This window comes from Strongylocentrotus purpuratus, unplaced genomic scaffold (genome assembly GCF_000002235.5).
Source record: "Strongylocentrotus purpuratus isolate Spur 01 unplaced genomic scaffold, Spur_5.0 spur5_scaffold_4, whole genome shotgun sequence".
In the NCBI taxonomy this organism is placed as follows: domain Eukaryota; kingdom Metazoa; phylum Echinodermata; class Echinoidea; order Camarodonta; family Strongylocentrotidae; genus Strongylocentrotus; species Strongylocentrotus purpuratus.
The window spans coordinates 2,772,114-2,798,433 of record NW_022145610.1 but is presented as its reverse complement, the minus strand read 5'-3'; the positions used below and the strand labels follow the sequence as shown (position 1 = coordinate 2,798,433).

The following is a 26,320-nucleotide window of genomic DNA, read 5'->3' as shown; positions in this document are numbered from 1 at the left end:
AATCAGTAACGTTTGGGAAACAAAAAACTTTGTGATTTGTAATACCTGTAATGGCCATTTTCAAAGCAAGAAACATTTGCGAATTAAAAAAAAATCTGTGTTGTGTCAGTTGTGGTTAGATTACTGTATTCCATGGTATGAAACTTTCGTAATGATAACATTATTTATAAAGTGCTTCTTTCTTTTTTTAGCAGATGTTTCTGCATTTATTGATAAATCAAATATAAAACACTCAAATAACAATAATAGTATATAATCTAATTGATTTACATAAAGAGTGCAAACTTAAATACACACACATAATAATGCATATATATATATATATATATATATATATATATATATATATATATATATATATATATAATTGAAAGCTTGAGAGTATAGAGGTAAGTAAAAATAATCAAGATAAATGCAGAGGCCAACTATTATAAGCAAGAATGCTTGAGTGGATACTGGATAGCAGATATCATATGATACAAAGCGCATCAAACAGAAATACTTACAAACAAATAGAGAAAAAGAACATTAGCATAAAAAGTTTTAGTTTCAAAGTGGAATATTGATACAAATTAGAAAAGATGTGTTTCAGACACTTTCATGAGTCTGAACTACTCATGAAATTCATGAAATCAAATATGCATGACACTTTCTTGTTTTACATTCCTTTGTCTGTAAATTAGTATAAAATGTACTTTAGTAGCAGGTTTCTGTGTATGACTAATTGGCTATCTTTACATTCATTGACTGATATGGAAAGATAAGAGATGTGGCTAGAGGGTTTTTAAAGGTAAAGACCAGTATTGGAAACACCCCAATTTCAAAAAATGAAATGGAAGCTCTCATTACCAATCATGTGAAAGAATATGTTTTGACTAATACATGATGATAACAAATTTGCCGGGAAACCGCCTACTAATTGATATATTTGGTAAATTAGTTTATCTATTGGTGTGTGAGATATAAAAACGCATGTGTCGCGCACGTGTGCGTTGTCCCTTATACATCTTTCTGTGTACAGTGCTTGTAACTTTATGAAGACTGGGCAAAATTTCATATCATTTTGATGATTCCAGAACCTTGCAGTATATATCTATGCTAGATGATCAACCTTTTCTAATCGATTTTCATAACGTTTCTTTCACAATGCAATCGAATGACCGTAACTGGTCTTTATATTTAATATGAACATTTTTTATTGGAAAGACTTATCGGTACTGATTTGACAGTGCTTGAGCTTTCAGATTTCTTTTGATTTGTTGTTCATATAAGGCGTGTCTGCACTATCTCGAGATTGCCAAATATCCAGCTATTTGAACTATCCCGATCGCAAACTATCCAGCTAATTTGCGTCTTCATTAGAACGAAGTAGCAAATTAGCTGGATAGTTGGTCGGGATAATATCCCAAGATATCTCAGTCTAGTTTGCGGTTTTCCGTGCTTACTCGAGGTCAGTGGTTGTACTAGCGCGCTGAGTGGTATAGATCGCATGTGCGAACCGGAAATCGTTGTGCATGATGGGATCGGGATATTTGACTCCGGACTTCGGTCTAATGAAGACGGTCGCAAACTATCCCGCTTGTTCGGAAATAGTGGGATATTTTGCAAACTAGACTGAGATATCTTGGGATATTATCCCGACCAACTATCCAGCTAATTTGCTACTTCGTTCTAATGAAGACGCAAATAGCTGGATAGTTTGCGATCGGGATAGTTCAAATAGCTGGATTTTTGGCAATCTCGAGATAGTGAAGACGGGCCTATAGGGTACTTGTATTATTCTAGTTTTCATGTTTATTTAGCTAAGCAAAGTAGATCCCAGTGCATTGAGGCATCTACTCCCTCAAGAAGGCTGTCAAATGGGGCTTTGTGTAGAGTCTTGCGGTTAGGAGAACCCCATTTTCTGTAATGGGGCAGCATTTTGTGGTATTATGGGGAGCATCTCCATGTAGTCTGTGTGTGAGGTTCATACGGCGGTCCGCTAACTTTAAGCTTAGGTCATGGTTTTAAGCTTTCAAGTTATTTTGTAGTTTTAGGAACTGTGAAGATGGTTACGAAACTTTAACTTTACTTCAAGTTACTGTAGCAACCATGAATGATCTTCAGGTCAGTGCGATAACTAAAATCAATGGTCGTCCTCTCTGAAAGTTGTAATTAAAAAATGCCTTCCTCGGTTTGTAGTTTAAATCTTTCCAAACTTGTTGTTTTGGTCCTGTGTTTTAAAACCCTTGTCATTGTTCAATGGTGGATCATTGTTTATAACTTCGAGGATTCACAATCTTGAAGTTTTAAACTTCATCGCTGCCATGTGAACATCACTATAGTCTGTGTGTTTGTGATTGTGTGAATCTGTTAGTCACTGTTGGGATGTGGTTTATAACCACAATCTCTTTTTGGACTTTTTTGTGTCTTTTTAGTTGAGAAAAATGAGTGTCTACCTGGAAAATATCTGGCAAAAGAATTGGAAATATCGTAGACTCCCCCTTCATCTGACTGTCTCCTATGACTCACATGGTATGTGACGCCTAAGGCTACAAGTTTGTTTTCAAAACATTATAGATAACATTATTTTTCTTCTTTTCTCCAAATCATGAGGTAATTTTTACTTCTTGTAAACTGTAACAAGACAAAACAAAAATATCCACATTTACAGGACACATTGCTCCATCCTGTTTACAGAGCGGAAGTTATGTTGGCCTAGGACTGTCCTGAAAATCAGCAGGACGGTGAGGTATGTGATTTTGCGCATGCGCAGAGCGATGTTTTTGCTAGGGTTACCGTCCTCTTCGCCTTCTGTCCTGTTTTCGAAAGCTCACCAATGTGTGAAGACCAGACACAGTCATGTTGGACTGATAAGAAGCGATCATGAAAACCCTTCAGCCTCTCTACTATAAAGTACATTGTAAAATCTCAAGGGTTTTTGCCTGCTAAACTACATGTAATAGGTGTGACTGGACATACATGTAACCAAGGACCTCCTTGATGTAACCTATGAATAACCCCCTCCCTCTTTCAAGACCTACTGTCCACCCCTTTTGTCCGTGCTCAAGGCATTCCAGGGGATTTGTATGGGATCCCTCTGGCCCTTTGTGGGGCGATTCCTGTCCCCCTTTGTGCACCATGATAGCTCCTGAAGTAGCGGAAGTGCTAAGCTGGGGATAAGATGTGGGCCCTATGGTGTAAGATCAGTTGAATAACCTTATAGATGTAATGAATGATGTTAAGCCTATTTTGTTGTGAACTCGATCCCCTTTTAGTGCTGTTTCGCAAGGGCAGTATAGTAGAACATGAAGTAGGATTAAGAAATGTTCTATATTGATAGCAGCATGAACATGTCATGACTGATTATAGAGCTTGCATTCAACTTAGTGTTTAACTTGTTGTACTATGTAGCATGTTTTATATTAGACTGCAGAAATGGCAAAAACATGTCATATCGTTACTTTATCAGTGAGATAATTAAGCAAGAAATTTACAAAAGATTCCCCAAATAAGTAATGCTATGGTCACATTACCCAAAAGTAGACTGCTCGGCGGCCGAGCGGCGAGTTTTTAACCAATTCTGCCCGGGGGCTGCCCGGGCACCGAGCGGCGGCCGCCCAGGCACCGCTCGTTTTTAGGGCATTGCTCGGTCGCCGCTGAAGTTTTAGCGCGGAGTTAAAATTTGGGCGGCGCCTGCTCACTATTCACTCTCCGACCAAAATACGCTCGGTGCCTGGGCGGTCGCCGCCCGGGCACCGACCTAATCGCTGGGCGATGCCTAATTCCAGCAGGGACCGAGCAGGCTACTGATCGGTCGGTCGCTGCTCTGATTTGTGACCATAGCATAAAACATGTCTTTTAAAGATTAAGAAATATATTGATATTACCAATGTAGAAGTATACATGTATGTCTAATATAAATCAAGATGCATGTAACTATTGAATTGCATATTGCAGTTAGAGTAACCTTTTTGAAAATAATGCAAGAAATATTATACTGGCAGACAGATTTCTTGAAAAAATTGATATGTTTTTTTTAATAAAATACCTGTAGAGTTTAGACCCAATGCAAATAACTTTGTAAATCTGTTATTTATTGTGTAAAGAAACATCAATATATTTAGACCAAACTATATTTCTAAATAGAGCAATCTCAAAGATCGAATAAAGACCTTTATGCAGAATAACCTAAATTGGAAAATGTAATTGGGCCTAAAGCCTGTTAATTACTTGACCATAGTTAACTGGAGTACGGTATATGGACTTGGAAATGCATATTGTAACAAAATAGACCGGTTTTTACATGTACATGTACATGTAGTTAGCACACAGAACAAATATTCAAAATAACCCTAAATATTCACAGTTCTTTTGCTCTTGGACTATTTTTGTGCATTTTAGAATAAACACTGCCAAAGTAGAACCTTGTACTGTTGGTGCATAAATGAATAATGTTTTCATAACTTTCATGAGCATGTATCCAGTTTTCATCTTGTAGGCTTTCACTATTTCAGTAAAAATTACCTTATCTGGCCATGCTCAGATTGTATCTGCAGACTGGCTTACTAAATCATATTCAATAGTTTATGGAATAATAGGGTCACTATGGTGTCAATTGGAGCTTGTAGAAACATGAATTGTTGGTATAAGAATAATGCCATTGTGCACCGATTATAATCAATGAAAAGAAATATGTAAAAGAAGAAATAGCTTTAAACCACATCCTGTCAAACTGAGTAAGGGGTCATTAGCGAGGTAATCCGTTGTATTGACTGGCCAGCCTAGCCAGCCAGCCATCAGACATGCACATATAGTGGCCATACTTCCTTCCACAATACTGAGGCTTTTGAAGTATCCTAAGGCTTTTATTTTAAGTGTTCAGGAACAGAGAATTAATTTCTTTAAAGCATTGTACTTTATAGGGCTATCCGACCTTATTAGTAAGGTCATTTGTATGAGAGCAGAATGATAAGAGAATCAGAATTATTGTTGAAAGTTTGAAACGAATTGGACCAATATTGAGTTTTGAATGGTCAAAATAAGAGATTCACTAAATCTAGGCAAATCTCAAATTGGCAGATTGGTCAGTGGATTGTGACGTAGTCATGGTCAACTCTCCTGTTTGTCGAGTACAACAATATCATTAACTTCTGTTTTTCTTGTAAGTGCCTTCTCCGGTCTCCCTTGGGGCACAGATTTAAATATGGGCCTATTATGGATAGCATACTATTATAGAAAAGTTCCTCCTGATTCGTACATTTAGAAAACTGTACATTTGTAGTCATTTTGTGTTTTGGAACAATTAGGGAAGGTGTCCTCCACTAAATCACAGAGATATTATACTGATTCAGCCAATATGAAGTCTCCATCTAGACTCCATGCATATACCTTATGTTATGTAATATGCTTACAACTTTTAAAAATTCATAATCATACTTATTCTTTTCTTTTTACAACTTTGTCCAATTTCATTCATACTTTCACCAGTCTACTTCTCTGATTTTCTTCATTCATTCACAGTAGCTTGCTATACAGGTTGGATTTCTCTTTAAATAAAATCCATGTTTGTACTTGTATACATGTAGGCATGTTTTGGTGGAAGTTGATGAGACAGGTATAGTCGTGGGAACTGTGTTCTTAGGAATAACGATATAAATAAAAACCACCATATTCTAAATTTCTATAGTTCTATAAATAACTATCATTTCGACCCCTCCATGTCTGGCCTGATACTTTTTATTTGAACCATGTAAAAGTGATCCTATCGTCTTGAAATAACCCCATCTTGGATTTTAAAGAGAGAGAGTTGAATTCTTTATGTAAATATAATTTTGTGAGCTTACCAGTACTCTTTCCTTTATACATTTTTTATTTATTCATTTTTTTAATTTTTGTTTCGATGGAGTCTGGGGCTTACATGTTAATAATGTAGAAGTATGATCACAGTAAAAATGTCAAATGAGAAGGTTTGCCCATGAAGTTCTCTAATATTTCAATTAATATCAAGAAACATTGTTCAAAGACCAATCTCTGATGCCACATTTTGTTTGCTTAGTCCCATGTTATCGTCTCTATGTGCAGTGCTTTTTTATTGCTTATGGTTATTAGCAATATTTCATCAATAGGTTATAAACTTAATGATAACAAATGTAAAAATAGTTGTCTGTTTGTATTTACTACTTAAACAATTTTCAGGATAATTTCTCAAAGTATTCCTGTATGGTTATTTTAATCAAAACAGTTCAAACAGTTTGTTCATGGAATGTGAAGACCGTTACCCCACTCCATCTTGAACTGCATCTGTAAAGCACTGTTTAGGGTAGGGACACAAAGAATTAGCTGTATACAACTGTACACATGTCATGAGGGAGGTAATACACATCCCTCTCCCTACCATCAATCAAAACCAGGAATCAAACGACCTAGGCTATGAAACAAGACCCGTGATGCAGTTCTTGAATGTTTCTCTGCCTAGCATCATCATCGTTGTCATGGCAATGAGATGCTATGGTAATATGTTTGGACTGATGTCCAGACTCAACACCTTTCAGCATTGAATTATGAACTATAACGTGGCCTACTGCCTCTAGATGCCTTTTTGTAAAACCCCAAAATTGTGCAATAAGAAGCTTTTACAAATCGCAAAAATTACTTGTATTTTGAGGCATGAAGCGCCACCAACGTAGCGCCCGTGCACAACCCACGTGAACACCTAAAAAAAAAAGCATTTTCTATGTGGACCTAATGCAGGTCATGTGAACACTCCCACTTCCAGGTAGAATTTGCCCATGTATAAAGATGGCTACATATGAAAATTGACTGCCCTACGTGGGACGGATGAGACCGTGGCTTAATTGCCCCCCCCCTAAAAAAAATCGCCACAGTTCTTCTACAAGTAAATGAATGGCAACGAAGGTCCTGCATGTATTCATTGAGCTCTGTGTTATAAACGTGAGATACAAATGTGAAGCACGTACTTTAAATCATCATAAAAATACCTGCAGCGGTTTTGCCGTGCCATATCTGAGCGAGCCTTTAGACTTTTCAGAATATAGGGTGATATAACATAAGGATGTTAGACCACTGGGATGGGAGTAACTACTTACGAGCCTGGCCTGGTCTGGTCTGGTCTGTGAGCTAGACCAAGTTTGATTGGTTAGGATGTCAAGCCTCAGGAACACAGAGCTGCCCTTTGATCATTACATTCCTATGTGCTGAGGTAATGAGGAGTGGAAGACTTACACCCCAACACTGACTGCTTCACACTGCTTCAATCTGCTTCAATCTGCTTCAATCTGCTTCAATCCTGCGTACTAATTACCATTTATTGCAACAATTATTCATCATTATTGCCACTTCGTCCAATGCCATTTCATCTAATGTTCGCTCCATGTAACTTTTGCAATTTGCTAAACTACAACTATTTTCATTGCGAGAAACTTTCATTAATTGTAAAAAAAAACAGTTTCATGAAATTTTGTATATCTGAACCACTCACTAAATACATGAATGCTTCATCTCTTCGAGAGTTTCTGATTTAATCTCATTTTGTCTGTAGTCTACTATCCAACCGGTCTTGGAGAACCCTGTTTGTCTATTATCTAATTCTTATGAGCAACAGGGACCCGTTTCACAAAGCCTTTTTTTCAATGACAAATGACAAAAATCAGTGACAAATATGCTGATAACCAATCATAAGCAAGGATTTCACTAGCTTTTAACAAAAACATCGTCACTGATGACAAGTTTTGTGAAATGGGGTCCAGTATGTTCACTCTCTTATCATCTAATTACCATTATGGTATTGTAAGAGTTTCATCATTTTGATAGATTGTGTCGATATAATATTTTGCATTTCAATCTTTTCACATGATGTGTTCTTTCAAGGAAGACACTGCTTGATCTCATTCTAAAAGACAAGTATTAATTCTCTGAACAAGGATGTAGGGTAGGCTTCACTTATGTTGTCGTCGGTCGTGTCAGTTTGAGGTGAGACCTTGCACAAGCTGAGTCAATGAGTAAGTCCCCTGCTCAGCTTCGTGCTGGTGTTTAGTCATCTGGCCCATATTACCTGGCCTGTTATTTTCCTATTCTGCCGGATTACTGCTGGATTTGCGTTGAACAAAGCGTTGCAAAAGGCGCTGAGGCTACTGACAGGTGTTGTGGAGACATCAAGCAAAATGTGACATGATCAAAGTTCAAAATTAGGATGGTTTCCTACTATCTCCTCCACAAAATGTAATGGAGTGTTCTCGGCAACTTCTTGCAGGTTATATTTCAATTTTTAAAGTCACATATATCTGATGAAATGTGTCTGTATTTAAAAATGTGCATATATATCTTGAAAAACAAAGGTGTTGAATAGTATTATAAAAATGTCTGCTCACAAGAATTCAGTTTTAAGTTTACACTCAACTTGATGAGTTAATTGGATTACCCGATGTCTAGGAAGAACATGGCCATTTTATTGGAGTGAAGCATGTAAAATCATACGCTTACATCAAGTATTCTGTGAAGGAGTTTAGACACTATGCAAAAAAATGCATTTTGCCGTATAAAAATATGACAGTTGATGCATTGCAATGCTTATAAATGCAGAGTTACTAAGTATTGAAGGATCATTCTCTATTTTCTGTTGTATTTCTTTTAAAATCATGTTTCTTTTTTTGTGGGGAGAGGGCACCTACAGGTGTAGGGTCACCAGTATTTTTGTGGGAGGGTGTGCCCCAGGCCCCCTTGGCTTCTTCATGGAACATTACTTCAGTGAACAATCCACAATGGCTTTTTCTGGTTTAAAACTGACAAAAGAAGAAGGACTTTCAGGATGGTTAGACAGTACCTTTAAAACACCTGATCAAAACGGGAAGGAATGGAGCGTAGGGTAATTGAAGTCGGAAGATCTAGTTCAAACTTATCAACACAGGAAGTGTTCAAGTGGTAGTTTATAGACTGAAATATGATAGCTTTCGTAACTGCTTCTGGTTTCAAGTGCATGGAAACATTGAATTTGTCATGGAATTGTGCATTATTTGACAAAACACCAAAAGAAAACTTGTGAGCTTGTATATTTGTAGCAAATTTACAAGTGAAAAATGAATAGTACATGTACCATATATAAGCCTACATTCTACATGTAGCAGGTCCATGGTTCTAGGCAGTAATTGATTTACATGTAGGAGTATTGGGAGCATGTTTCCTTCTCGTAATTGTCATGTTATTGATTTTCAGACAACTTTTCCTCTACAAGTTTTGATTTGTTTAATTTCTGTTACTTGTACCCCTTCTAATAAGTGATTTCGGGAAGCTGGAAAACTGCAAGCGAGAGAAAAAATTCATACTTTTTCAGATTCTGACAAAGAATGAAAATAAAGTTCAATACCCCTGTAAGAATAACCCTGCATCTGCCAGTGCCACTGATTAAGATCCATGAAAGCTTGATGGATACCATACAACCTAATCAACAATGAATGTTGCCTGTTATTTCTTAATTTAATCATATTTTAGGGAATTGTAACAACATACATACATGTATGTATAAAACAATTTGCAAGTACCAATTCAACACTTAAATTCACAAATTGTCAGGTTGATAGATTTACAAATTTCAATCTTTCAAACATTGGATGGAAACTGAAACATGACTCAAGAACTATTGTACCTCTCTCAAAAGAATGAGAAACCCGGGTTGACTTTCGTGTTTTCAGCTCTTAGACAACCCAAATTTTCAGTCAAACAAAACTTGATGAAATTTCAATCTAACCACTGAAACTGTTTTTTGGGGGGTGGTTGATTTAGAAAAAGCCACAAAATTGAAAGTGGTTTGACAGAAATCATGACAACTGTGCTCAAGATTTTGTTTGTAAACTTGGGATGTTTTGGTTTCTATTTTTAACACCCCCTTGTATCTTCTCTGTGTTTAGTTTTCGACAGGAAATCGATAAACAATTGAATTTATTAATGTAGAATTTCTGTCTAGCTCTGCAGGGATTTTTGTTTTCAAATCTAGGGGTATTGCAAGACCATTTTGAATGGGAGAATTTTGGTTTTGAACCAAATTTTCCTGACAATTTAGCCCTCCCCTGCCCGAAAAAGGAAACAAGAAAGGCCTTCACTGTTTTTATTTACCTACAAGCCTCAGAATTCTCCCAAAATTTCAATACAATTAGACTTTAATGGTTGTTTTCAATCATATATCATATTTGATTTCTGAAGAAATAGTGTTTTTAATTTTGTTTGCTTTTTTTTTCTTTCTTTGTCCAAAGCTATCAAGGGTAGGGCATTGAAATTGGTATGTTTGTTCTAGCAGTGGTTCATATAAGGTCAAAGGTCAAATGGGTCACTTATCTAGCAAACAAGAACTCAAACATCCATGTTTACTCTCCTCATCAAATTGCCATTATACCCTGACCCAGAATTAGCCGCCAACTGACTCTTTCTGCTTCCAATCATGCATGATAGCCGTTCAGACTACAGGTAATTCATGATGAAGCTTGTATAAAATTGTTTGTTGGTTCCTCCAAGTCCAAATATGTTTTTTTAAATCAATATTTAGTAAAAAGATTTCCTTGTAGCTATTCACTTGTTCTATACATTTTCTCATAAATTCAGACTTTCCCCAGATTTCTTGTTCAAAATTCTTAAAGTTAAAAATCACCCATTATCCTTTCAATCAAATGTGTTTAGAAAGCAGTTATACATAAGTATTGCAAGAAATTATGTCACCTTTCTTAGGGGAATTCCTCTTTAACAAAGACATGAATCAATCCTTTCTCACAAGACTTGTATTGCATGAGAGCATATAGGGTCGAGCCCCTGTCATAAAGAAGACCCTTGCTCATTTATGATACAGTGTAGATGTGTAAGAAGAGACACAACTCAGTCTTTCCCTGCTATCATAGTATTATCAGGTATGTCTCCATGGCCCACCCAGCCTGACCCTGTGTGACCTCCGCAGTGAAGGAGGTCAGCTGATCGGGGAGAAGATGAGTCTATACTATTATCCTCAAGAAGTTTTTGAGAGGCATGGCATGGAAAAGGAGTTCAGAAATGATACAGTTTTTTAATGATATGAAAGTTTGAATAGTAGCTGTAAATGAGGTCAAAATGGTGAGTTTCACAGGCCTCCTAGTAAAATCAAGAAGTTAAGTTTGGCAGTAGTTTATCCATTCCTTTTTAAAGACTGAATGAATCAAAGAACTTTTTTTTTACTTTACCTACATTACTTTAGGAAAACTTATATTGCTTTTTATGTACCGGTACTCTATGTGAAATCAACAATGTGGTGAAATGGAACGATACATCAAACGGATCCAAAGCCTATTGTTTTACAGCGCCTAGTATCCTCTGGAAAAGGCACTATACAAATACAAATATTAATATTATGAATGTTGCCAATTTGATGATTGCGAGAATGAAGTGAGTGTGAACACTCTGGAGTCAGTCTTATATGACCTGTGTTATACAAGTTTGAGCTTGGGACATAAACTTGTAGATCATCAGAGAGGTCCCATTGCTGCATTTGACCTCATATCTTTCTCTATCTTCACACCCAATTTCTCTTGTACGCGATAGCATCACACTACAAGCCTCTGTGTCCCATAGGGCATAGGTTGTTGCAGTTTCCAACCTTCCAATCAGATGCATACAGTTAACGACTGAATTTTTCCTACCAATTGTAAATTTTATGTTTTTTCTTCTGTGTCTTGGAACTCAAGATTGAAAGGTGGACTGGTTGAATTGTGACCTTGGTGAATACTTTTAGATTTAAAGGTAAAGACCAGTATTGGAAACGCCCCAATTTCAAAAAATGAAATGGAAGCTCTCATTACCAATCATGTGAAAGAATATGTTTTGACTAATACATGATGATAAAAAATTTGCCGGGAAACAGCCTACTTATTCATATATTTGGTAAATTTGTTTCTCTCATGGTCTGTGAGATATATAGGGTAGTCCCATATACATCTTTCTGTGTATAGTGCTTGTAACTTTACGAAGAATGGGCCAAATTTCTTATCATTTTGATGATTCCAGAACCTTGCAGATGCTAGATGCTAGATGATCAACCTTTTCTGATCGATTCCACAACGTTTCTTTCACAATGCAATCGCATGACCATAACTGGTCTTTACCTTTAAGCTTTGATATTTCACATTCTCAAGAAACATAAATGGGGACAAATCAATTTTTCACATGTAATTACAAAACTTGGTAAGGGTATGAAATGAATAATTTAGTTGTTAACTGCACAATATATACGGGACCTACATGTACATGAACCGTTGATTAAAAGACGTTGGCCAGCCCGGTTTGGGTTGGGTACAATATGGCGAATACTACTTTGTTGGGCAAGCAAAAACAAAAGAATATACATGTATATGCCATGTTGTGACTACGTGAAACCAAGTTGTCCAAACTCTGTGTGTGGATGGCTCTGGGCCTACCCGTAAACCAGACAACTTTGATGTGTGTGAAATTTTTTTTGTGAATGGTCAAAATTCTTGAAAGTTTCATGCAACAAAGACAAAGTAAAGGAATCATCATACTACACTTTTGTGGTTCACAACATTTCTTTAGGTACAGTGCTATAAAAATTCTGGTTTTTATAAAAATTTTACCAGGTAAATTTTAATTCTATCTACTCAATACATTTGTATATGAATGTGATGAATGGAAGAGTGTTGAAAGATAATTAGGCACAGTGTTGTAATGATATTAAGCAGAGGGGCTAAAAGGAAAATTTCCTTGATCTTTGAATCTCTTGATACAGCTACGAGGGCAGAACCACCTCTCTTAATATCCTCATAAGAACTTCCAAAGCTGTAGTTTTAGGATTATGAAATACGTTTTCAGTAATGCTTTATAGCTAATAACCAATGGTTTAATCGTAATTATCTTCCTTTTTCTTTCCAGGTAAATCCTTTGAGATCACATACATTCGGCTGAAATTTTACTCGCCGCGGCCGGAGAGTTTTGCCATCTACAAGCGTACGTGTCAGGACTGTCCTTGGATACCCTACCAGTATTACAGCGGCTCATGTAGAGGAACCTACAACCTCCCAGATAGCGAATACGTCAGCTACGATGATGAAACATTGGCGCTCTGCACCAGCGAATTCAGCGACATCTCGCCACTCACGGGAGGAAATATTGCTTTCAGTACGCTGGAAAATAGACCGAGTGCAAGGAGTTTTGATAATAGTGCCGTTTTACAGGTAAATTTCATGTTCACTGCTTTAATTGATCAAAACCAGTTTTCATATTCACTGCCTAAAGTGAATTTTATTAATCCAGATTAAGTCCGGACCAACAGATCTGTACCCCCGAATCCTGATCGCGTTCATACTCGCAACAGCAAGGCTGCATCACAATTTTCAAATATATAGCATTAGGATGAGGATTAATCGTTACCACTTACGGTTGAGTTTAGCGTTTGGTCCAGTGTTGAAGCAATGAATTCAGTTAGTGTGGAAAATTGACAGCAGAGAAGTTGTCACTGGAGTTTTTTGGCAAACAACCTACAGATATGATGTGTTTTAACAGCTTGAATATGGAGAGTTTTTGTAGGTTATTTTGGATTTGGTTCAAGTTAGCAGCAAATGCTGAGGACTCGCTGCTGAACCAGTTGTGTACTCAGACATTTGCTCCTATAAAATTTGCTCTGGACTTTTTTGGGGTCGTAGAGATGTGGTTATGCCATAGTTAAAGGTTATATTTAGGTTTAGGGTTAGGGTTGGGTATCGTCTCGGACCTAGGCTGAAAGCTAATGTATTAAATTGACTGAGTAGTTGCTACCAGAGAAATTACACACGTATTGCTGGATCTTGTGTTATAGAATCATACAGACTCCATACTGACATGTTTATATCTGCGAGAAATGTCAAACTACCGTCTAACGGACATGCAGGATTGTTTAACATGTTTTAATGCATGGTTCTATTTGAGTCTGACATGTAGGTTAGGTTTAGATTTAGGGTCAGGTTAGATTTATGGTTAGATGTACATACAGTATATCCTCTGGAAAAGGCACTATATACATCCAGTTATTATAACTATATATTATTAAATATTATGAAGTGATGAATGTAGAGTTAAAAAGTTAAGAGAGCTTGTTTATTGTAGTAAATTTACCATAGAACAGTTGTTGTTGTTGTTGAGCATGCGTTACAAAACTGTAGAGACTCGCTACTGACAGGTCTCTGTGCCTGCCAGAGCTTTCATCCAGTCCAGTTAGGGATAACAGTTGAGGAGTTGAGACAGACAGGCTGGTATGGTAACATGCTTATCTCCTGTTTTAATGTCATCTGTCAATGGGCGGGATTTAGCTCTTCATCAGCCATGAGGTCTGTGTGGTTTGACCTCTGAACTTGAGGATTGACTTCCATGGCTGCACTTTGACAACTTGTATTCAGTAGGCCTGTCCTCATCAGCTCGAATTCACCCGCTATTATCAGACTCAGGATATTACCCCAAAGCTCAAAATTTCATCTTCACCAGACCGATACGCTCATCTCGGACGGGCGCATATTAGCCCGCTATTTCCCAAATAGCGGGATATTTTGGAAACAAGACCAATATTTCTCAAACAAATATCGCCGCTAATTTTTTATTTTTGATTATTTGTCAAACTCAAGCTCGTGAGGACAGGCCTAGACAGTTTGGGATGAGGACAGAGAAATGGACAGTGAGATGGACAGAGACGGAGAGGGATATGAACATTGAGAGACAGATAAATGGAGAGAGGGATGGGCATGCATAGATGGAGAGAGATATGAACATTGAGAGACAGATAAATGGAGAGAGGGATGGGCATGCATAGATGGAGAGAGATATGAACATCGAGAGACAGAGAAATGGAGAGAGGGATGGGCATGCATAGATGGAGAGAGATATGAATATCGAGAGACAGAGAAATGGAGAAAGGGATGGGTAGAGATGGAGAGAGTTATGAACATCGAGAGACAGAGAAATGGAGAGAGAGCGATGGGCATGCATAGATTTAGAGAGATATGAATATCGAGAGACAGAGAAATGGAGAAAGGGATGGGTAGAGATGGAGAGAGATATGAACATCGAGAGACAGAGAAATGGAGAGAGAGCGATGGGCATGCATAGATTTAGAGAGATATGAATATCGAGAGACAGAGAAATGGAGAAAGGGATGGGTAGAGACGGAGAGAGATATGAACATTGAGAGACAGATAAATGGAGAAAGGGATGGGTAGAGACGGAGAGAGATATGAACATTGAGAGACAGAGAAATGGAGAAAGGGATGGGTAGAGAGGGAGAGAGATATGAACATTGAGAGACAGATAAATGGAGAGAGGGATGGGCATGCATAGATGGAGAGAGATATGAATATCGAGAGACAGAGAAATGGAGAAAGGGATGGGTAGAGATGGAGAGAGATATGAACATCGAGAGACGGGGAGTATGAAAGAGAGGGGAGGGGGCACACAGTTAGAATAGAAATGGATAGAAATGAACGGAAAAGGAGAAAAGGATGATGGTTGTCTTTCATTTAGCTGCACCCTGACAGCGTGAAGGGCCTGTGATTCCGTTTGGAACAAGAAAAGAGAAATGGACAGATAGAATGAAAGAAAGATGGATAGGGAGAGGTTGAGATGGGGGAGGGGAGGGGGGGCCTATACATGTATCTTAATGAAAGACAGAGAAAGAGGGAGTTATTGAGTGAGAGGGTGATCGAAGAAGAGAGAAAAAGCAAGATCAAAGAAAAAGGATACAAGTGTATTGTGAAGCAGAGATGGGCAGTTTGAAAGGTTAAGATTAATTCAGTGTTTTTGTGTAGTTGTACTACGGGTGTCTATAATGACAACAATAATTTTTCTATCCACAATCTTCAGCCACACTCATATTCATATATCTTTGAACGTAGTTTTTTTTATTAAAAGTGACCAAAACTTGAAACAAATAACTATTTTGGGGATGTAGATTTTGTGATAGAAATCTCAAGTTGCACTTCTATTGGTTCAAAAGTGGTGATAATCCTTCACCTTCCTAAACTGTACGTGCTTGTGCCATGTGGTTATACACTAGCTTGCATGTATACTGTGCACTGGAATATACAAGTACCTGTAGAGTACAGCTGGGATGAGCCATTTTATGAGCTGAGAGACTGGGCAAGTTCGTAACCGTAGCAACTGCACATAAAGTCAGTTTCGTATGGTTTACCTACTTGGTGCACTGCATGTGGTCCAATCAAGTCCAAGGAAAGAATTCTCGTAATTCATTACCACTCCACACCCTATTTGGGTCGTATACATTTGATGAGAGGTCAAACGTCGCCTTGAGACGAGAATGGCTGGTTCATTGGCATCTGTTGCAAGTTGTGGTTGGACAGAAAAGTTTTAGATTTGAATATTAAAGGATGTACATTGTATGTGTTATAGATACAGTTCCAACTGTTCAATGCATGTGTTTTAGAACATATTCTGCTTTTACAAAAGATCATGGGTGGGAAATTGATTCGGGACTAAGTGTATACTGGATTTTGTTGTACTCTTGATAGGACACAAATGGATGCACGTTTTTGAAAAGAAAAAATAGTCAAAAAGTTTTGAATTTCTTTTTAATACCACATCAACACAACAATTCAATCTGTAATCATGATAGCTTACTGTAATACTTTCACAGTCAAATCTTCAAAGTAAGGAATTTTAAAAACCAAATATTCTGTTCACGCCCTTCTGTCTGGCATACAAATGACATCCACAATTCAGTTGCGAGTGCAGTGGAGATAGATCACAACCTTACAACACAGATGTGTACATGCACAACTGAAACCAATTAAACAGGATTAAACAGCATCAAAGGATCCAAATGCACAAGTACAGAGCATCACCATCATTACCAGAATAATGCTACAATTTCCCGTAGACAGATCTATCATTTTGTTTTGTAGGGGTCTTACATGAACTTAAATAACATGTACTGAAGGTCAATTGCAGGGTACCGGTAAATGTATATATGAAGCACTTTCGTCATTTTCTGGCTCATTACACAAACATTAACATCCATCTTAATGATAGCCTCCTTTGTTGTTCGGATGGATTTTGAAATCTTTCTGTAGCTCAAAGCAAATATATATTAACTTTCTCTGCTCAAACTCCATGCAGTGATAAATGCTTTTTGCATAAATCGTTGTTGGTTTTGTGAGCTGATGTATCTCTCATGCTTAACTCTATGCATACATATATGTGATATCAGTTAGCAACACTACTAAGTTAACATCCTCATGATCATATTAGATATTGTAATAGACAGGTTTAATTATATATTCAAATTTGTGGATGTTTCTTTCCTGGGGACCTGGTGACCAGTTATTAACCGGTTTTTAATCAATGAACTACAATACTTTGAATCCAGTCAATAAAAATGATGTACCTAGAATGTATAAACAACAGACTAGAACAGAGCATCATCAATAGAAAACGATTCAAAGCAATTAGACAAAAACAAACTTTCAGGTTGTCAAGAACGACATTTGTTTAAAAAAAGTATACATAAAATGTTTACTTGGCTTTTGCCCTTGGCTCATTTCTTTACTTCAAGGCAATTAATCTTTGTCATTTTTTATATCTGTTCTTTGTTCACAGGATTGGGTGACAGCTACAGATATTCTGGTTATGCTGACGAGATTAAACACTTTTGGAGATGAAGTTTTCAGGGTACCAAACGTTCTACGATCATACTTCTTTGCCATCACAGATTTCTCTATTGGTGGAAGGTAAGAGTTCCTTCATTGCATTGTACCAAAATTAAAGGGACTTGGTAACATTGTTCAGATGAGAGATAGTGGTCAGTAATTAGTGACTTCAATGCTAGATGTACAATTAAAGATAATATGAAAATTTGAGTTAAAATGGATCATTATCCATGGTACAAATTGGGAAAAACTGATCTGATCGATTCCTTAATTCTCCCAACTATATTATTACAATTTAATTACATTTTAGGTGAATGGAAATCGTCACAAAGCAATAAAATGGCTCTACATTCAATTCCAGGCATTTAAGTGTTGACCAATTTTTTTATAGCCTGTTTTTATGTCTTTTTTTCATGGAAAAACGGTTGGGAGAATCTACTGTTAATCACTGTTAGAGGGTGTCATACATCGACTCCTTCAAAGAAAACCATAGATATCTTCGTGGTTTGAGAATTTTTTCAGGATTTTTTGCATGTCAGAGGGTCAGTACAATAGAAGGAATATAGTAAGTAACATTTCATACAAAAATTAAGCAATTTTTTCATCAACCTTCAACAATGTTACCGAGTCACTTTAAGAAATGAACTTAAAAACCAAAGCATCATTTCATGACTGTTTTTATGAAATGCATATGTTTAATGATACTAAATATTGTAGAGAAAAAAAAAACTAAAATTAGATTCATTATGCTAATTCATGTATTTCTTCTAAAAAATCAACTGTCACTTAGGAAACGATTTAGCCCTTGCATTTTCATTTTTTTGTTTAAATCTTGAAATTTGTTATTATACTCTTGAATCCATGTAATATTGTTTTTCTCCAGTTTATACAAATGTTTGGATAGCATGACAATACTCTTGCCAAAGTATGAGAAACCATTTGAGATAGTTTGAAGAATGTTGAACTTTCATTGCCATTCAGTCCTTGGACTCCTTGCTATCTTTAAAGTCTGCAACCCCTATTGTAGGTAGCTTTGATGACAATGTTTTAAACTGTAGGGCCTACATGTAACTACTCTTCAAAAAGCTATGCTGAAGGCCTGTCGAAACTCAAATTCGTTGAGCAGCCCTGCCTCAGTTATGAATGAGATACTGCGGGAATGGAAATTGAAATTTTGTCTCACAAAGTCAACATTATGGAAGAAATGGGATAGGTTGGTATCCCATCGCTAGTGAAACTGATGGGTTGCTTCCCACAAAGTGGGTCACACTAAACAAGATGAACTTTGTGAGAAGAAGCCAGGAATGGAATGGAGGTAATGTTGGATCCACTTTGAGACCAAGTTGATCTAGTTTTTGCCTTGTGTTAAAGGGAAGCACATTGGCAATGCTATGCTTTGGTCATGGAGATATATATATCTTATATCTCCATGCTTTGGTTGAGTTCTGTAATACTCTTTTCACACTGGTTTTGCTTAACCCCGTACTTTGCTTAGCCCCGTACTATCCTTAACCCCGGACTATTTTTTTGGCTTTTCACACCCGCTGTTTTTAGTCCCGTACTATCGCCTATTCCGGAATAAGAAAATCCCCGCTGTTCTCACTGCATTTCGTTAACCCCGGATATCGTTAATGTTACGATTGGACATACTTCGCATCTGGCCAGCTGTGATACGCTCCATTGCGTAGTACCGGACTATTTATCGTTTCTGTTCTCATTCATTTGCTTAGCACCGCAATTGCGGGGTTAGCAGGAGTTAGCACCACAATTGCGTAGTTAGCCCTGCTATTTTGCAGGGTTAGTTAACCCCGTACTATAGGTGGGGTTAGCCAACTTTAGCCCACTTTGGTAAAAACCAGTCTGAACAGAAAGTGGAATAGGCTTAACCCCATACTATAGGTGGGGCTAAGACCCCCCTTAACCCCACCTATAGTACGGGGTTAAGCAAAATATTGCCAGTGTGAAAACAGTATCTGAGGTCTTGCTGAAACTTGAAAGGAATCAGTTAACTTGGATTACCATTCTAAGCCTGTTTTTAAAGGGAATGTAATTGACTTTAATTGAAATGAAGATAAAAATGACTTATAATTCATGTAGTAAACTACCTTTCAGGTTCAAGTTGAAGTTCCATTATTTCCACTTATTTCAAGTTCAAGTTCATGTATTTTCCACCTCAAAATCATATCGTCTACTGAGAGTTGGAAGTGCACTAATCCATGTCCGTTATTTCATTTAAATTTAATTTCCTTCTCACTCTTTTGAATCTTAACGTACATACCTTGTATATGCAAGTAGGAGCTCCCAAACAACACGCTCCTCAATGCTCAGTAGCTACACGTACATGTACTTGGTACTTTTCTAAACCTTGTCAGTTTATGCGCCAACTGTTTTGACATGTAGGCTAAATGACTTTGTTTGACTTGAACAAAGCCTGAATATGTTTTGAAAAATTGTAAGGAAGAATGTAGTGTTAGTAGTAGTCTACAACTCACATTCTTGCAGACCCTACGGTGTGAATCATTAGACCTTCTACATGCAAGCTATATCTATACCTGTATGTTCAACCTGTGAAAGGCTGAATAGCACAACTACAATAGCTTATCCAAACATTTACTTTGTCACCTAATGGCCTAGTTCACACTTAAGACTTCATGCCTTTTTACCCATAGCAATGTCAACATTGTTCTCTGCTCAAATAATGAATAAAAAGAGTTATGTGTGAATGGGTGAAATCAAGGCCTAATTAACATGTGGGCTAAATACCAAGGCATATATGGGGGAGCGGTAGTCTGCAAGCACAGACTTTGACTTTGACTTTTACCGCAAATTCTAATGCCTTGAACAGAGCCTAGATCTGTCAGTTTCTGGCTGTGCCAAGAGCAGCTAAAGTAGTACTTACATGTATATTATATATCGGTGACTGCATACTCCCAGTGATCCAAAATTACATAACGTACTCTATTGCTGGAAGATTTATGAACATAGAATTATTATTATTTAGAAGCTTTTCAATCACTTACTGAAAAAACAGGAGCTTTTATTTGTAATTTGTTTTGTGAGAATAGTAAGAAAGAGTAATTTTTGCATTGCAAGTTTTCAGATAATCACTCCTTGTAAAACATATTCTCACTGACAAGTAGCTTCATTGCTACAGGGATTACATGTACATGTAGTTAATGAAATACAGATGCACTTTTTGTAAGTTTTCTGTAAGATTAATAATAGAAAATGATAATTATTGTAAAGAGGTGACTCCATTGTTTAAGGGAATACATGAACATGTTGTTTATTAAAAACACATGCTTTTAATATAAGAAAAATCTTTTTAAAGAATGATGAGAAACAGTAATTACTGGGTTAGAATTTGTTTGAGATTCACTTCCTGCAAAGCATACTCTGGCAGACAGGGCAGGATTTCACGAAACCATCATAAGTACAAGTTCACCGACATCCCATTGAATGTGTGTATTAATTTAACACATGTTTCAATGGGATGTCTGTGAACTTGTACTTACATGTATGATGGTTCCATGAAACGCAGCCCAGGTGCCTCCATCATTACAGGGAATAGTTCAGGAGCTCTCCCTGACAGATTCACCCCCTGACTGCTCCCATCTCACTCTCAGCGGATCATGTCATACTGAAATGAAAGACATCCTGTGTTTGATTCTACTCTACCTGAATCATATCATATGAGAGCCAAAGGGCTGTTAGGTCGGTGTAAAGTGGCACTAGTCAATGCCCTTCTGGCTCTCAGCAGTAGATAGATTCACCTTGAGTGAATCATACCTCACATATAATATTTATAATGGTCAAAATCAACTAACCCGTACTGCACTATTTTCATGGTGATGTGAAGTTCACAGGGAACTTACAGATCATTATTATTACTTACCGGTAGAACCTTTTCATTTATTCAATTACTGCAAACAGGAGCTTTTATTTGTATTTTTTGTAAAAATAGTAAGAAAGAGTAATTTTCAGATATTCATTTATTGGAAAGCATATTCTTCCAGACAAGTTGCTCCATTGTGACATGGAATACACGAACATGTAGTTCATGTTATACCTATTTAAAACTAATAACTACACATATTTAATAATGACAGTTTTCTTATTGTACAGGGTACATATAATACAGTTAACAACTTAATTATACATACCCTTACCAAGTTTTGTAATTTTATTAAGTAAAAAATTTGATTGTTGAAAAAAAAAAATGATTTGGCCAATTAACATTTCTTCTTGAGACTGTGACATATTAAAGCTTACATCTAAAAGTATTTAACAAAGGTCTACTCTTAATTCAAGCAGTTCACCTTTTATTCTTGAGTTACGAAAAACATGAAAAACATCAAATTTACAAGGGGTATGAATGATTTAGTTGTTAGCTGTATATCATATTTTTCTTTACAGTATACCAACCTTGCACCTACTCCAATGTGTTGAGTAATTGAGTAATTGTTGATTTGTAGTAGTGTCTGATCTTTCAAAAAATTATTAAAGCAGGTGTTATTCATGGTATACATTTGATAAAGGAGAAATTAGTAACACATGTAGGTCTATTGTGATATGATTCAATACCGCAGTCATATTCCATACACCTTAGCATATTGCCAACTGGTGTATGCAACATGAAAATTGAGTCTTTTGTTGTTCTTTCTATTTTTATTTCATCTACTGGTAATAGACTCTTGGAGATATGTACTATTTTTGCCAATGTGGACTTTGCTTTATATTACGTTTGATTAATGCACAAAAACCCATTGAAGGGAATTATTTACAAGTGTGAACAACACATTACATGTAATTTCATGTACATTTTTATATTTTTAGGTCAAGTGTACATTCAATCATAACACCAGACAGTGCATGTAAGCACCTAATAATACTTTTAGTTATCTTTATACAATTATGTCAATGTGAACCCATGAATTGATGATTTTATGTTAATTTTGTCTTCTCAGGTGTAAATGCAACGGTCACGCCAGCCACTGCGTGGAAGCACCCAACGATCCTTACAACCGTCTTGTATGTCAGTGCGAACACAACACAGCAGGGCCAGACTGTGGCGAATGTCTCCCTCTGTACAATGACAGGAAGTGGACGAGAGCCACTGCTGGGAACGCAAATGAATGCATGAGTAAGTACCAAGTTACTTCATCAGTCCTCCACTCAAATTAAATTGGCATCATTTTGGGCCTTATTTGAAGAATATAGAGAGCGCGATAATCACTTTGCATGAGTAAGGGTGAGCGTGTCATTTGTACTTAAATTTCATGATAATGGAGCGTGAAGTAAGGTTGAATGTTCTTCTTGCTCGCTGTACTCTTGTGACAAAAAAAAAATAAAATGAAATATAACAAAGTATCAAGGCAAGCACATTAGGGTATGAATAATGTAATAGACTGTCACGCAAGCCTTTGGTATGATCTCACAATGAATGGCATGCGCCCTGGTGAAAGCTCCTTGGTTAATTCCTAACCCTAATCAAATTCCTAAATTTAGGAGGCGCGATGGCTCAGTGGTCTTGTAACGGGGATGTCCCTGGTTAAAAACCATGTTGATGCACTTGTGCCCTATGGTATTAAGGCATTACTCCTGATTACCAAGTCTTCCGGAGAGGTCTAAAGCCGCCATATACATTCTTCCTTAGAAGTCCGGTAAAACAATTATCATCGAGCAAACATTGGATTCAAAATTAAATCCCAATCACCAACCATATCAAAAGGACTATAACTGTTGAACCTGTATTTTCAATGAAATTAAGTTCTCAAAAACAATTTTATGACATAGACGAAAAAGGGGGCAATTGGTGGGGGGGGGGGGACCATTAAGTTAAAAGTTTTATCATCAAATTGTGATTTAAACTACTGTATGGTGTTGCTTTTTATGGAAGGTAACAAAATAATAATAAGCACAGCACTTGTACATTTGCACCATTGATCTAGTACAATAATCTCAGCTGTCGATGGATATTGAGAAGACTGATTTACATGAATAAATTAACAAAAGACGAGGGTGGAGGGGGGGGGGGTAATCATGTTTAACAAATATTCAACCATAATATGATGAGGACATGTGTGAATTTATACTTTGTTTAATGTTTTAATTAAAAGGATAAGGATATACTCTGGTGCCCATAAGCTAAGAAAAGCCAACACAACACAAATATTATACTTTTAGGATGACCTGTATCACAAGATCTCTTTTTTCCCCTTTTTTAAAAAACTTCTCGTCATTCCTTTTGATCACTGTTTCTTCTCAGAAGCCAAGTTTAATCACGTACACTTTGTAAGTTTTAGAGTGAGGCTTGACTAAAAAAAGCATCCTGGAGCATTTTTGTGGTACATGCTGCTTGGTAGGGAATGAGACTACAGGGGTCACATGTGTGCCCCATATGACCGGTCCATTGGATGTTGGTCACTTGGTCTCTTTCCATTATCCCCAAATTTCAAAAATATTTGTGTACATGTGTATTTCACAGTGAAAATGCAATGGGTGGGTTATTTCACCTCTGCGAATGAAAAGTAGCTCAAGCTGTGTGCATTATTCTCAAGTCTTTTTGGTCTAGTTCATGAAATAGCCAGCCATTTGACCAAATACAAAAGTAGTGGTTGATAGAAATGCTGGGAAGATGCTCTGGACTTATTTCTCGGTCCAGGCATACACTAGCACTAGCAGGTGTGCACTGCTATCATGTTATGTACACACCACTGTACTCATTTTAAATTTAAAAGTAATCATGTCCCCTTTCCCACACATTTCTCGTCAATTCCTCAGGCATTGTTGTGACTTTATTTAGACAAGAAGTTAATCTTAAGTTTTTAGTAATATCTTAGAAAGCTTTCAAGTAACAGTTCTCAGGCTCAAGCTTGCTCTAGCTAATAAAAAAGTACCTTCCGTAGAACTTGCTTTAGGTCAGGCTTCAGGACCTAAACTGATTGGAAACTAACTTTGGTATCTAACGTACCCCACTGGGTGACAGCTCCCTCTATAACCTTCCTTCTCCACTGGTTTGGAATAGTATTCACTGGCCCTACAAGTAGGTACATGTATAAAGACGTAAAGTAATTTGATCCAGTTCATTTATGATATGGTTATCACAAAGAAGATAAAGTGATTTTGGAAGCTGCTAATAGCAAGGATGTGTTCGAAAATTAAGATTAGGTTGTTCATGTCATGTAGAAAGTAGATGAGACTCCTTTCATTTAAGTTGATTTTTGTGGCAAAAAAGAGGAGAATTTCATTGCATTATAGTCGCAATGGCATGAATAATATCACTATTTGCAGTCACTGATTTACAATCTTGAAATAGATTGAGCTGCAGCGTACCGCAAAGTGCTGAGATCAGATTTCATGTGTACCATGGTCGCAGTCAACCTGTGACTTTTTATATCTGTCATACTGCCATCTTGTGACCGTGTCTGATCGAGTGGTGTACTCACAGTGCAAATGAGAAGGATCAGCAATGAATATGGGATGGAATCTTTCTGAAATGCTGCCCTCTTGCAGGAGAGAAATCTTACAATAAGTTTTCTGTGTAGAGGTGAAATAGTTTGTGCACTTTCATCGACAATAACTCAATTTCCATTGGGAAATTACTTCGGGAAGCCGATCTGCATGATCCCAAGGAGATTTGAAAGAGCTTACATACACAATGGTCATAATAAACTTTTCTTGGTCTTAGTTCTGAATCAGTTAAAAAGTACTTGGAAGGGGCGAGCAATTTAGCTCTGAAAAGATTTTTGAAAGTGAAAATGAGGTGGAAAACTTCCCCCTCTCCCTTGCCCTCTCCTTAATATAATAATTAAAAGAAAACTTCCTGTCAGTCTCTCACTCTCACACTATTTTCCTTCCTTCTGACACCTCTTTCTCCCTGTCCATTTTCTCCCTGCATTCTCTTACATGTATCTCTATCGCTCATCCCTCATCCCTCTTTCCTCCTGTTATTCATTCCTCTCGTTATTCATTCCTCTCTCTTTCTCTCTTCTCATATTTTTCACACAAACTATTTTCTTCTCTGACCTGTTTGCTTGTCTCTTTCTCTCACTCTCTGTTTCATTTTGTGATCTTCCTCATCTAATTTCATTTTCTCTTTCTTTTTTTATCTCTCTCTCTCTTTCTTTATTTATATCTCCCTCTTTTTCTTCTCTCTCTCTCTCACTCCCTCTTTCTCTCTTTCTCTCCCTCTCTTTCTCTCTCTCTCCCTCTCTCTTCTCTCTCTCTCTCCTCTCTTTCTCTCTTTCTCTCCTCTCTTTCTCTCTTTCTCTCTCTTTCTCTCCTCTCTTTCTCTCCTCTCTCTTCTCTCTCTCTTTCTCTCCCCCTCCCCTCCCCTCCCTCCCTCCTTCCCTTCTACCCTCCTACCCTCACTCCCTCCCTCCCTCCCTCCTTCCCTCCCCCTCCCTCCCTCCCTCCCTCCCTCCCTCCCTCCCTCCCTCCCTCCCTCCCCCTCCCTTCCCCTCCCTCCCTCCCTCCTTCCCTCCCTCCCTCCCTCCTTCCCTCCCTCCCTCCCTCCCCTCCCTCCCTCCCCTCCCTCCCTCCCTCCCTCCCTCCCTCCCTCCCTCCCTCCCTCCCTCCCTCCCTCTCTCTCTCTCTCTGTCAATGAGACAGTGGGTAGTACTGGTCACAGATTTGGTGGGAATTTCAGCCAGATGTGATAGGTCATGAGA

General features: G+C 37.5%; 1 protein-coding gene across 2 annotated transcripts in view; it reads left to right on the top strand.

Annotated features, from left to right (window-relative positions):
- LOC587252 (laminin subunit gamma-1) overlaps positions 1-26,320 on the top strand; it is a 90,173-nt gene that overhangs the window by 21,008 nt on the left and 42,845 nt on the right. For both annotated transcript variants that reach the window (XM_030997903.1, XM_030997904.1), the window contains exons 2-4: positions 12,895-13,196; positions 17,599-17,729; positions 22,616-22,791. In XM_030997903.1, the coding sequence (XP_030853763.1) occupies positions 12,895-13,196; positions 17,599-17,729; positions 22,616-22,791 (609 nt within the window). The remainder of the gene's footprint in view (positions 1-12,894; positions 13,197-17,598; positions 17,730-22,615; positions 22,792-26,320) is intronic.